The 14,232-nt window shown below is 43.1% G+C and overlaps 1 protein-coding gene across 1 annotated transcript in view; it reads right to left on the reverse strand.

Annotated features, from left to right (window-relative positions):
• The window catches only part of KLHL29 (kelch like family member 29), a 234,509-nt gene that overhangs the window by 15,409 nt on the left and 204,868 nt on the right, over positions 1 to 14,232 (reverse strand). The window contains exons 9-10 of the mRNA XM_026068120.1: positions 13,939 to 14,119; positions 5,857 to 6,050 (exon numbers count right to left, since the gene is read on the reverse strand). Of these exons, the coding sequence (XP_025923905.1) occupies positions 5,857 to 6,050; positions 13,939 to 14,119 (375 nt within the window). The remainder of the gene's footprint in view (positions 1 to 5,856; positions 6,051 to 13,938; positions 14,120 to 14,232) is intronic.

The following is a 14,232-nucleotide window of genomic DNA, read 5'->3' on the forward strand; positions in this document are numbered from 1 at the left end:
CAAGCTCAAGGCTGGTATGGTAATGGATAAGATAACGTCCCTCGGCAGCCTGGAGACTGCAGTCTGATCCTCCGCATAGCTTGTGAGGCCAAACTGCAGATATTGCAATTAGCAGCCGGGTCTCGGATTTCGGTTGTTCTGGCAAGGTGCTGTCATCGCGGCGTGAAGCCAGTGCTCTCCAGGGAATGAGGAAGGAGGACAAAACGGGGATGAGGAGTATGCTGCTGGTCATGTGGACTCCAGGAACGGGCCCCACAGGTTTGGCCACAGCAGGGGCGATGCAGAAAATGGGAAGAGGAGGAAGCCAGGTCACAGCTGACCAAAGGGAAGGCGACACACCACGCTTATGCAAACACAGAGCTCCCTCTCACGCTGGCTGGGTTCTCCTTACTGCACAGCAGATCATGGTGCCCTATAATTCCCCCAATGACCCTTGAATGAACCATCTTCAGAGGTCAAGTCCACTGCCTTCAGCTGCAAATGCTGTATTTTGTGTGCATGTGTGAGAAATTTTTCTTTCTAAAGGAGTAGGCTCCACTTGCAGTCATGGTTCAGTTCTCAGCACCACTTTTACCAGGGAAATGTTAATGAAATGAAGAGTTCGCCAGAATGCGTCGATAAAAGAGAAGCAGGAAGTGAAGGGGAGGATATTTGATAAGCAAATACAAAAATAGTGACTTTGCTAAGTAATGCGCAGACTAAATATCTGCAGGGGAAACACATCAAAGAGTGGGAGAAATCATTTTGGATTAAGAATATGGCATATACAGAGAAGAAATGGAGACAAAGGAAAGAAAAAATCAAGTTTAACACTGTGAAAAATCCTGAGAACTAGTTATGGGAGGAAAAACATATTGAAGGAAGAGATGAACGCTCGTTGCTTTAACACTTCTAAGTGACAGCTGGGCAAATCCATGGCACTGGTGTGGAACTATCTGTCTTGTGGAGACGGACAAGCCAAGACATCTGACTTCTCTTGTAAAGCCCAAAAATAAATTCATGGGAACGATTATGCATTTTAAATAAATAAGCCACATAACAGTGCAGTAGAAGCACACAGATGCTGCTAACATTATTTTCCAGATATTTCTTGCATTCTTAGCTCTTTGCTTTTCCAGCTGAGGTTGGACACATCACTAACCAGTTTGTTCTTTCAGATATTTATATGAAATGACAAAAACCTCAGAGACTGTCCTGAGATCTTTTGTTACAGACCTTGGGACTGAAGTCTGGTTCATCCTGCACTGTCTTGTTGAGTTCTTAAAAACACTGAAAACCATCCTGGAGGGCAAAGATGCCATGCACAGGCATGTTGGCTGAAGAGCCAACATGCAGATGCCTCCCTTGGGCAGCTCGTCTGCTCTTTTTGAGGCCCAAATGTGAATGGCAACACCTTGTTTAATACCTGAAGCCCTCTTGAGAAAGAGAGGAAAAAGCAAACTTATCCTATGCTTGTGCTCTTTTAGGGCCATCAGCACCCTTCCTCGCCAGTACTAAATGGACTAAGGTTGTCTTCATGGAAAGAAAGTGCTCCATATTGTCAAATTGGGCATCTTGGGAGTTTGCAGAGTCTTGTTATAGGAATTGCATTTTTTACCCTCCAAAAAAGAGTTTTACTTTCCACTAGAGTCAAAATGCACTCATCTCACTTCTTATAGCAAAAAGAAGATCCAGTGGGGTATGTTCATCCCATCCATTGGAGGTGGGCTTGGGCCACTCACCCACTTGGGTGGGCTTGCTCCACGTAGTCCCCTGCCTCTCAGCAGGTCTGATCAGCTCAGCACTGTGCTAATGCAGCCACACAGCTCTCTCCTGGCACAGAGTATGGACAGAGCGAGCTCACATCTGCACACCATGGACATCCCCAGAGACACCCATCGTTGAGAGGAAGGGTAGGACATAGCCAAGGGATGTAGAGAAAGGGGACACCTGCATGTAGGTGTAAACATACACATAAACATATATATGCCTCTGTGTGTACAGAAATCTCTCCAAACCCTTTACTTATTAAAAAAGAAAAGATGGATGGGTGTAGGCAATGAATCATCTTACGGTTCTTCCTGAAAAATCTCTGGGTCAAAACTGTACATGTAAAGTGGCTCCAAGCCCATTACAGGCATGGGAAGGGAGAAGAATATTTTTGGGCAGGCCCAGCTGGAAGCTTGAAGGCTGGCTCTACTTGTTAGCAGTGTCAGTCTCCTCCAAGGCGAGCCTAAGCTGCATATTGCAGGCACGCAGCTGGGTCTCTGCATAGTGCTTTCAGGAGCACAAAAGAGGCAAGACCTCTGGTCCAAAGGCCCAGCATGCCGCTGTTCCCCATCCATTTCTCATGGCTGTCTGCCCTCTTTCTCCTTCTTTTGTGGGAAGGGTTCAGTCCATATGGCAGGGTAGGACCAGTCAGCAGATATAAATGGACAGCGGACACGTGCTGTAAGGGAATTCTTACTTATCTGTCCTGGTGATCTTGCAAGGATTGAGTTGATACCTAGGGCAAACTCCAAGGTTCTCTCCGTTGGTAAATGGCATGGTAAGGAACTAAATTTTTGTATAAGAAACCAGAAACGCTCATAGACCCTCGACCTCTGTATTTCCATAGTTCTCACCAGATTTTAAAATTCAATAATAGTGATGAATAAACACTATTTGTTCTTCTTACAAACCAGAAACACTAATCAAAGCTTGTAATTCCACCAGTGCAGACACTGACTGTTCCAGGTAGCAGAAAAAGTATATTTTAGTGCCCCGGCATGAAGGCACAAAGTGAACTAAAACACAGTGACAAGATAATTAGGCTTACAGTCACTGACTTCAGCGTGTCTATGGCCATCTTGTTAAATAAGACAAACCTCAGGAAGCTGGGCATGGAATACATTTTTAGCAGAGCTATATAGGACAACTTAACAAGAAACGGAAAGGCAGGCGCTGCAAGTATGTTAGGCTAGGTTCATTTACTGTCATAGGACTTTTTGACTCAACAGAAACAAATTTCCTGCAGCTAGGAACACAAGAAGGGGACACGCAAGATGGTTTACCAACCACGTGCAATATGAAGGCCCTGGGAGGCTTCATTACCTCCCTAATATCAAGCTGTGGACTACGCTGCTGCAAGAGCATCTGCCGGCTCCAAAGACAGGGAATAGAAAAGTGTGGCAAAGGATGGGGAAGTGAGAAAAAAACATTTCCTCTCCAAACATATGTGTGTAAGCAAAACCTGCTCCTGCCCAAAGGCTACTACAGCATCCATATGCAATGTGTTGGGGACCCTAGCTTCATGTCTACTGCACAGGAATTCATGTCCCAACACATGGCAGGTTACGGCTAAAGAATAAATAGAGACTGAGGATGAGTCTGCTGCTTATTCTTAGAAGAAATCCAAACAGAGCAGAGGCTGAGCTCCCTGGAAGTGCTATTGGTCCCCACCTCATCTCTGTTCTGCTCAGACAGGATTTCAGCATCCAGCTGGTTTCAGCTGCGTTCAGGTTGGCCTAAAAATGCCCCTTCCCTTTCCCATGGTTGGTGCCAGTGCTGCCTGGGGTTAGGCTGGCACACAGTACTCTGGAGGAGATGGATCTGTTGGGTTCAAATGTGTGCCGTGCAGCAGCCAACTCACCAACAGTTGTAAAATACTGCAGTGACTTGAAGCAGGTACTACTGGTCTAACAACYTCTAGAGGCCTTGGACACTTTCAACACCTGCATCTACTGCTGAGTGTTTGAGCATGCTTGAGGTGTTTTTAAATAATCCATTATCCTTTTGGAGGTCAAACAGGTTTCACTGATCTCTGGAGTGACCTTAAACAACAGAACTAGCTGTCAGATGTCTCAGTTTACTTAGCTCAGAGGGACAGCTGAAGAATTCACAAATACTCACAAAAATGCCTTAAGGCTGTCAAAAGCACCCCAGGAATGATCACATCAGAGTTCATCTCATCTCCATTTTATAAAAAGCACTCCAAGACTCCCTTCTACTCCCTCTTTGTTTTAAATAAAGGTTGACCGTACTGCACTTGGAATATCATTCAGTTCTTGGGTGATATCTTAGAAATACAGAAGATACTACGGTTCTTCTAGAGTTGCAGAAATAAGAGTTGCATTTCCAATATTTCTGCAGCCTTTTAGTGAAGATCGAGGATCACATCAGTTCAGTCTCCCAGACATTCTCCACTGGGGTGCAATTGTTCAGGCTTTGTGTTATTTTACTTTATTTGCAAAAAAATTGGCATTATTTATTTCCCAAGAAATACACCTGGCAACTCAGTATTTCACCATACATTTTATGCCTTCAGCTTAACTAATTAACTTTGTTTACACCAAAACCCCTACAAACACCATCTTTTAACTTCACCAGCGTCTTTCATGTAATTTTATTAGGAAGATACAAGTCTATTTGAACAACAGATGATGAACCCATCTCTGGATGGTTTGGATGATTTTTCCAAGCACGCATGGTGTTGATGCCTGCTAGACAGTATAATAAGCCCAGGGAATGAATTCTTAGCTCCTGTGGCACTTGCACTAGTTTGGTAAGGGAAAGGAATACCTCTTTGCATAATGCATTCATTTTTTGCAATATGCTCTGAGTACAGGAAAACCTCACACTGTCAGTCAGTGGATTAAATGAACAGCAGCAGCTGGAGCCATGTGATGGAAAAAGCTGGGAAATAGGTTTGTTTGCCCTGCTGTACTACATAAACATGACTTTTGCTGGTTAACGCCCTCCCGCTGGGCGCTTCATGCTGCATCATATGCATGTCATGTTATGTTAGGCTGGACGCAAACAGCAGCAAGGGACTAGGAAAGCAGCAATGCCGTCTTTGCAGGGGAAGCTATAGCCGTGCAGGCACCAGCTCCTCAGGACTGTTTCTACTGGTAAACCCCAAGAAGAGATTCATCATAATTGTAACAAGCTAAAACAAAAGGACAGCTTATTTCAGTCCTTAGGATATGCTCAGGTCTCACCTGGAAACCATGTAGCTGTAGTTCTGTAATTTATGTCTTGCTCCTCATACCTGCCCTAGCAGGAAGAATACTGAGACTATATATATTTTTAAACAAGTGACCTTGTGCTCCTTCTCCAGCCGCTTGCACTGAGCACGGGGACAGCTCAGCCCTTCCCCTGCAGCAGCGACTTTCTGAGGCCGAACTCTTCGCCCTGTTTCCCAACGGCCTAAACACCCCGGGGAGCGAAAAAGCTATGTCGCAACCTGCTAAGCACTATGGTAATTTTTGAAGGGAGTCTGCACCTCCTAAGCTGCTGCTGCTTTGGAAAACTTGCACTCTTGTCTTGCTCTCTATTCTGTAAAAAATAGAGAGAGCCCTGGGGCATCATAAACATGACTAATAAACACAGTTTTAATAATCCATCTGTCTCGGGGATTGCAGACTGTGAAGTGTGTGTGACTTTGAACACCGCAGATAAATTCCAGTTACGAATGACCTCCACTTCCTACAGGACACGAGGCATTTTAACAAAAACATGCCTAATAATCCATTAACTGACTGGTGTTGATTTAAGTATGAAGCAACACATGATGTTAGAATGAAGTTTCACTGCACTTTGTGATTTTTTGGATCTAAAATTACTAGTTGTCCATGTCTAATAACTGCTTTCCTTTCTCTTCTACTTTGAACTCATCACTTCTAGCTGATAACTAGCTGTATTAATGAGTGACAATTGCCTTCAGTAAAAAATCCAGATAATTGCCTCTCTGGTATAATATACCCTGCATTCCTGCCAATCTGCTACGAACGTCTCCCCCTCCCCAACTCATTTGCTTTCCACAAAGGTATTAAAATACCTGTAGTGCAGAGATTTCTGTCACAATACGGGTTTACGTTGACAACACAAATGCCTTACCGATCATTGGCGACTCTATGAAACTCCACGAGTTCGTCTGAGGGATGTAGGACTGCAAGACRCCCGCCGCTCGGCCGGCTTCGTTCACCCCACCGAAGACGTAGACCTTGCCCCCGCAGACGGTAGCGGCGGCCGAGTGCACGGCCTTTGGCAGAGGTGCGATGGTCTCCCACTGGTTCGTTATCGTATCGTACCTGAGACGACAGTGATCAGAGTAAGCTGAGATGACACAGCCATGGGTAAACAGCAGATGCAGGATAGACAGGCAGAGAAAGCGGGCTGCGACATAACAGAGAGGCAGTTTGACAAGCGGGAAAAAGCAGAGGTGGAAATGTATCTTCTAACGCCATACAAATCCAACCACTTGGTAAACAGTGTAATTAATGCCTTTTCCAAGCCTTTAAAGCATTGATAAAAGCCCAGAGAAAGCTGGTTCTATTTTCTGTAGATGCCTCTCAAATCCCATTATAGTCCAAGCTAAAGAAACTCAGGACATCTTTGTTGAGATGTCTTCCACTAATTAATTTCTATTAATGAGTATACAATGAGATTATTCTTGCAAATCAGTGCAGCGATATCCAATAGCAACCGCAGGCAGGCAACTGTTAATATACTTCAGTCGTTCAGCTTGGGGAACACATCTCACCTGCMACATAATGCAACACGATAGCTCTTTTTACTCTCCTTAACTGACCACCAATGCACATTCTGTGCTAGAATAAGTTGTTTCCATTTAATTTTCATTGTGCAAACCAAACTACTGCACTCCATTGCAAAATGCTGCAAATGTTAATGCTGGAATAAGATTTCACCATTGCATCCATATTTGACATGAAGCAAATAGAAAAGAGTATGCATTAAACTGCTAAATTAGTTTTAAGGTCATCAGTATCTGATTTAATTAAGCCATTGACCATAAGGGATGTGCAGTTAATAATCCATGGATGAAGATTCATTTTAGACAATGTCACAAGTACAGACGTCAATTTTTTAAAAAGATAATGTGGCAGGGATCCAAATAGCTGCTGTAAAATGAGTCTTGGAGACAGTGGAAAGGGATATGAATTTTAGGCTTCAATATTTCCATGTAATGGCATAGTCAGTCAAAGAGGAGGTTCCTGAGTAGCGATTATTCAGAATTGTTGACTGCAAGAACAGAAGCCCTCATCATCCATTCAGGGCTTTTGCTCTTGATATTAGTGATATGCAATATGCAAACATTAAATGAATCCACAGCCAAGAATCCATCCATAAAAAATGATTTAGTGACTGGGAAATTCTCCTTTTGTAACATCTCTCAAATTCTCACTGCCCAGACTTGGGGAAAATAAAAGGGATAAAAGATGTAAATGGTGGAGATATAGCACAAAATAAAATGCTTAATGAAAATGCATTAATAACTTTTCAAGTAATATAACTGAAAATAATTAATACACCCATAAAAATGAAGGAAAAGCAAGAGGGAGGAAAATTTTAACTAACAAAATGAGGAAAAGTCCCTTATAATGAGCACAGACAACAGCATTTTACAATGCTTTAAATTAGTTACTGAGAAATTAAATTCATCTACAACAAAGCGATCAAAGAGGTGAAATATAACAAGATTAAACAATGTGGCGCTGGGAATATACAATGGGGCACACCTATATTGGGCTAATTTTTAAAGTTTGATATCAAAAAGATGACTGCAGATGCATGTTTGACTACATAAAGAGCTCTTAAATGTAAGGCACCATATGCTGGATCTCTTGTATTTGCCCACAACACTCGAGGCAGTGCTCACTCCCATCCTAGCAGATATGCAAAAATGTCACATAATATAAACAGTTGCATATACTACTGTTGGGTTACACTTTGCTAACACACCTACTTCAGTTATTTTGGGTTTGGTAACTTATTTGGTAATGCCCGTTATTATTGAATGAAAAATGGTTAAGAAATTGGTTATAATTGGCTCAAAATCAGTCAAAGAAATAGGGATTTTTGGAAAACACTGATCTAGTGTGCCTTTTTAATTCCTCGACTTCTGAGCTATAAATTGCATCTGTCACCTGATATCTATTTTCTTGCACCATCCCCTGCGACTTAGCACCATGATTAGTCCAGAGTCCAGAGCTGTTTGTGGCCAGGTGAGGTGCTCTGTGGTGGGAAGGTGAGTAGGTGTGCTGCCTTCACCTCCGGCTGGCAGGTCACAGTTTCTGAGACAGATATATTACCGCTGACGACTTCCTGATCCTTCTAATGTGTTTTCAGGAGAAGGAGGGGTTATAGCTTCCAGATCTGTTGTGGGTTGGGTGCCGGTGAGGACAATGTTTGCAGGAATGTCGGAGAAAGATTCAAATTATAAATAGTTCCTTTCCTGGATGAATTTCACTGTTGTGATCCCAGGCCCCCTATACCCAGCTTTTTACCCACCTTCGCTGCTCTGTGTTTATGTTCTGCAATGACAGAACTGAGCTTTCTGTCTCCTGTTCTCCTGTGCCTGCCATGGGGAACCAAAAATGACCAGTTTCACCTCATCCACTTAAAGCCAAAGGCTGCAAATCTACTGGATACAGGTGCAGATGGGGCAGCTTAAAGCAAATGTTCTTGTCTTGAGCATCCTTTGGTTTCAAAAACCTTCTCTGAATCATTGAGCAAATGGAAATTAGTCCTTTTCCACCTAACACAGGCACCTAACTTGGATTTTGTTCAGGCCCAGTAAAGGAATCCTCTTAGCCAAGTGTCTAAATTCCCCCTGGGGTCGAAGATAAGACATAGGTGCCTTTAAGGCCTCCTGATACCTAATTTCACTCCATCCATCAAGTCCTTCAATCCCCTGGGAATTTGTTCCTCTGGTTCATTACCTCCTTGTAAAACTGTAGACCTGAYTTCTAGTCTCTGTTTTGCTTCAGCTCCCACCCACTGGTAGCAAGTTTTTTCTTGTTAGATTATAAAGCTGTCTGCTATCAAATATCTCTCCTCCACGTACGGACTCGCAGAAAATAATAAAGTCTCCTCTTAACCTTCTATGGGATAAACTAAGTAGTCTAAGCTTCTTAAGTCTCCCACTGCAAGGCAGGTTTCCATCATTTTGGTTTATCTCCAGTCAGCTCTTAATGTGTTCACACAGGGATTTGCACCAGATTAACTAAATTGGTTCAAAAATGAATGAAGTTGAATCTTTGTAACCTTCCAGGGTAGGAAATAATGACAACCACTTTACCTCTCCACCCTCCGGCCTGCCCATTTGTCACGTCATCGCCGGCGTTGCCTTTGCCCCACCACCACCAGTGCTAGGAGGATCTTMTGCCACCTTTAACACCCAGCTCTACCCTAGGGCCAGCAGGGAGGGAACTGATTTGAAAACTAATCATTTTGATCTCTTCCCATTAGTCAAGCTTTGCATTTGATTCCCCTGTTTGAAGCCGTAGATGGAGACTTAATGGGAGCTGGCTTCAATCCAAGCAAAGGTTTTTCTTCCCTCTCCTCCACTGCTCCCTCCAGCCCTGCTGTGTCCACCACAAGGGCTTTCATTTGCTGAGCTTTTAACTTCAAGGACATCTCCCTTAGAYGTGACGGACTGGTTCTGCGGTCCTTGCACGCTACGGACTCAAGCCYACTTTCAGGCGAGGCTCTTGCACGCCTGCCTTTGCTCCGAGCTCAGTCCCCTTGGCTCCTGGCCGTGGCCCGGCAAGGCTCCCGCTGTCACCACCTGTGGGCCCGAGCATCCCAGCCTGTCCCATCACACGTACCAGGCTGCGTCATCTCACCTGTCCCTGCACAGTTGCTATGCTCTGGTTTGTGTGTTATTTATACACCGACGAGCCAGCAAGTGCTCTGAACCGGGCAGAAAATACAGACCGGGGTGGAGGACAGCACACTCAGAAACAACCTTGCTGGTTTTCCAAACGCGCCAGGATTTCATCTGCAGGCATGATCCTCCCCTGTCCTCCCTCATTTCGTTTAGCGCCTACTTTCTCGTTCTTTTGCTATGATGACCTCAATATCTACAGCAGGAAAACTTTTCACTTCACCCTGTGTCACTTGCTTCTCTGCCTTGTYGACTTTTGATCTCTTTAAATACCTGAAAACACTACTTTTTCCCCCAATGCAGCCTCTTAATTTCTCTCCTTCTACGTTAAACAGCCTTACGAGGATCTTCATTTATTCACATTTATAAAATCCTTACATCGTGGTCAGTATCTTAGAGACAAACACTCTCCAGTTTCTTATGTATTATTTAATCCTGTTTGCAGGAAAGCTACTATTTAAAATAAAGCTGTACAGAGTCACATTGATCTGCTCTGCAGATGATTCACATGATGTTTAAAATCATATTATGGATTACTGTTTTTTGCCTTTTTTATTTTCTTCTGACTCTTCTGAGGAGCTTAATAAACTATTCTTGSACAAGGCTATATATTTAATTTTCTTAAGCCATCAACAAAACAGTGGGTTCTGAAGCAGTTTATAAAGCCTATAAAGCTTACTTTTACATTTCATTTTTTCAGAATGTCTTCCAAGTGCACGCTGCCAGCTGAAGTAATCTCCCAATTTTAAGACAACCCTATTGTAGAAGTGCTGTCAGGTCAAGGGGATTCATCTCCTTCTGTCCTTCAGACAGATAATAACCATAAAGCACCCACATTTCCACACTTTTAGTCACATACATTCTCTTGTCAGCATATGCAGTCTTTTAGGCTCTCAAATTGCATATATTACGAGGCCCATCCATTATCTAAAACCCTAGTTCGTTGATCCACTTCATTTCCCCACCTCCTAACTCCACTCACATCTCAGAAGGAGACAGAAAGTGTAATACGCTCTCGCCTGGTACCTAATGACTCGCTTCTTGTCACGCAGCAACTTGCCAGAGGGGCTTGATTGAGAGCTGCTGCCGCTCTGTTATTTCCCTAAATATTCATTCCAAAAACATAACTCTCCTCAAATGTATACCCATGTACATCCACGAGAATGGACTTATAATTCAGCCAGCCTGGCACTATATATTGTTTTAACGTGAGTAATGAATTACTCCTACCTGTCTGTTTGTTATAGTCCTGTAATATTCTCTGTCAAAGTAGAGTTTTACTGTCTCTTTACCGCCAAATGGCAGATAAAGGGTAAAAATCTCAATTCCACTCAAGTTGATGGGAAAACACCCACTGATTTAAGCAGCAGAGTTTCTTGTGGAGGCTGCACCCTTCAGCAGCAATGACACAACTGAAAGCACAGACAAAGGAGCACGGGAGCTAATCCCATAAATCATTAGGAATCCAACAGTTCCTATTTGCTTTAATGCTTTCTAATAGCGCAGCAGATGTATTAGGTGCAGTCAGGTAATGGCAGGTATAGTTAAGATGGCCTGACATTATCTGTTTAACAAAAAGCCAAAACAAAAACATCTTTGTCAAATTTTAGCCATTTAGAATGAAATATTCCAGAAACTCCAGCAAAAACAAGTGGAGAACAAGATCAAAACTGGGAGAAAGTGTGATTTTCTCTGTCTTCGAAGACCTGTTTTGGTGAGAGGCTGCAGCCTCCATGCTCTGGGCCTGCAAACCAGTGGGGAGCGAGGGGCAGTATCTCAGCGTCCCATCCAAAACTAGAGCACAATATTCAAAGAGAAATGTGCAGCCCAAATTGGCTGGCTGGTCTAATTGGGAAATGCTTTTGCCTAAAAAAGTGCAAGTTTGCTCAGCGCAGCTATGAAGGTTATCTTTTCCTCACCTGCATTTCTAACAGCAGACTCCTGAAACATCCTTTCCAAAACACACACAGCTTAAGCAATGACATGTTTTGCTTCTGCAATTCCCCACTGTCATCTTAATACAAAGAACAGAAGAGAAAACATCCAAAAAAACCTCTCTCATTTCTTGGCATAACCCAAAAGAGGCCACACTGCACTTTTTCCATTGCCGCTTCTCACAAGTCACTTCATAGACAATACCAGATTAATTATAAGCACGGGTTTAACAAATCCCCACGACGAGACATCCTTATTGTGGCAGAGACAGTGTGCGCTGAAACGATAGGGAAGAAGTCTACCACTCGCCCTCAAAAAAGTCTCTTGGTGGGCTTGTTAAAACAAGAACTAGCACGGCTGCGCTCACTGAGAGGGGCAGGGTATGTCCAGGGCCCGGCTGCGGCAGTGCTAGTTGCGGGAAGGGGTGATCTTGGGTGACCGGGACGATGGGGAAATAGAGGGGGCAACTTTGCTCAGTCTGGGGCTTGTGCAGCTGGCCAATGCTTTGGATGCTTTGCTGAAGAGAGAATGTGAGAATTGGAGCAGAGAAAGAAACGGGGAAAAATAAAAAGAAATAATTTAATAAAAAAATAATAAAAAGAAATAATTTAATAAAAAAATAATAAAAAGAAATAATTTAATAAACATCATCTCTCAAGTCACCTATCTGGGAGAGCATTATTTAGCCTTTCCTCTTTATCAAGAGGCAGAATGAAAGACTGCATCTTTTTTTTTCCCCCTATTTCCCACATTCACAGAACACAAAAGAGGCCCAACTTAAATTATAGGACAAATGCCTTCAGAAATCAGAAAAAAAATGCAAATCAGAAAAAAAAATCACAAATCCATTAAAGGGTGAGATTTTTCCCAAAGCGAGTGCCGGGGGCAGTGCCCATGGCGAGCGCAGGGTACGGAGGGGAACAACGCTCATGTTGCGTTCCCTGCTCATTACTTGCTATTCCCTCTCGGCTGCCGGCATTTCCCGGACTAATTCCCAGGACAGGTCTATCCCATGCACAGAAATCCTTTGGAAAAAAAATAGCTCATCACATGCTTAAAGATTGCTCCAAAAAGTAGATATAGAGAAGGAAACTTCATTTTTCGGCATTTCCTAATTTCCTGAGTGTTTAGCTTTGAAACATTAATGAAGTTCTTTGAATTTAGTTATTGCTACTCAGTATTTGTGTGTATATACTTACTTGATAAATACTGCATAAATGGAACATAAACGTTGCAAAGCCAAAACTCAGGAATAATAGAATGAAGGCATCGTTAATCCTACCTTTTTGCAAATATTCTTTTTCTGCAGGTCTTTCATAATTCTATATCCCTTTTTGGATTCCCTGTTTAAAGCAACTTTTACTGGGAACTGCCTGCTTCAAAATCTTGCTGAGGAAGTCAGCACTTAAAACTGACAAAAAGAAAAAAACCTCACATCTTCGGCTGCCAGATTCACTAAAAGGAAAAAAAATCACAAAAATGTATCACTAATCTATTGCTACAATACTTCTGTAGGTGTTTGGGTAAGGTTAGCGTTGTACTTATCCTTTTGGAATAGAAAATTTTTATATTCCATTTCAAAGTGGTTTCTATTTTTTAATGAAAACATTGATAAGCACATAAAATATTATGGCCTTTACTGAATGTTATGGTTGACATGAAATGAGTTGGTTTTGGAATTCTCTTTTGTGAAATGTTTCTTTTGTGTTTTTGTTCCTTCCTTAGGTTCCATTTGAGAACAGCATTTTTTTTTTTATATTGAGCTTCTTTTGGAAATGAAAAATTTCCATTCTCTCCTGTCTCTATTCAGCCCCTCTCAGCCAGGAATTCAAAACTGTTTCCACGTCTCAGGTGCTTTACTGTGAGCTTGGCAGGTCCCAGCTCCCGGGCAGGAGCACCACGAGGAAGGAGCCGCCTTCCGGCCAGGGCAGGGCTGAGGCACTTCACCAGGAGAGTGCATGGGAGAAACCTACCTTGCTGCTGCTATTTTTGGTTAAAAAACCCCAAACCAAAATTTGTGGTTGGTAAAGACTTTCATCAGTCCTAAACGCAAAGGAAGTTTATTAATCCATTGCGTAATCTGTGTAACGGGTCCGAAGACGCTGAATTCCTCTCTTCCCGCCCTCAAGTGAACCACCAATCAAACTGGCAGCTTTCTGCTTCGGTTTTGAAACAACGGTTTCCACTGAAGCTTTAAAAGAAATCTAATCCTGCTTATTCTCCTGCTTCCTTCGCTGTTATAAAAGCTTATTTTAACACATGCAGCACATTTGACTTGACATTTAAAAGCAAAAGTGTCCTTTAACACGGCATCAAGTCAAAGCCATGGCAAAGGGCAGGATTCTTTCTTTTACCTTTCCACGTGGTCAACGTTGCCGGCCACGCCAACCCCGCCGATGGTATAAATTTTCCCATCGTACACCAGGCTGTTGTGTCGACACCTGGGGACTGTCATCCGGGACACGAGGTTCCAGTTATCGAGCAAGGACATGTAACACCAGACATCGGCGAGCGTGACACCCGACTCCATGCCACCTGGCGCCGGCCGCGGGGAGGAGGGAAGAAAAGGGGAGAAGTACGTGAGATCTTGGAAYGAGAGCAGCTTTGCGCGCAGCAATCAAAGCCAGTTACAAAGTAAAAACTCTTCA

This window comes from Apteryx rowi, unplaced genomic scaffold (assembly GCF_003343035.1).
Source record: "Apteryx rowi isolate R43461 unplaced genomic scaffold, aptRow1 scaffold_269, whole genome shotgun sequence".
Classification (NCBI taxonomy): Eukaryota; Metazoa; Chordata; class Aves; order Apterygiformes; family Apterygidae; genus Apteryx; species Apteryx rowi.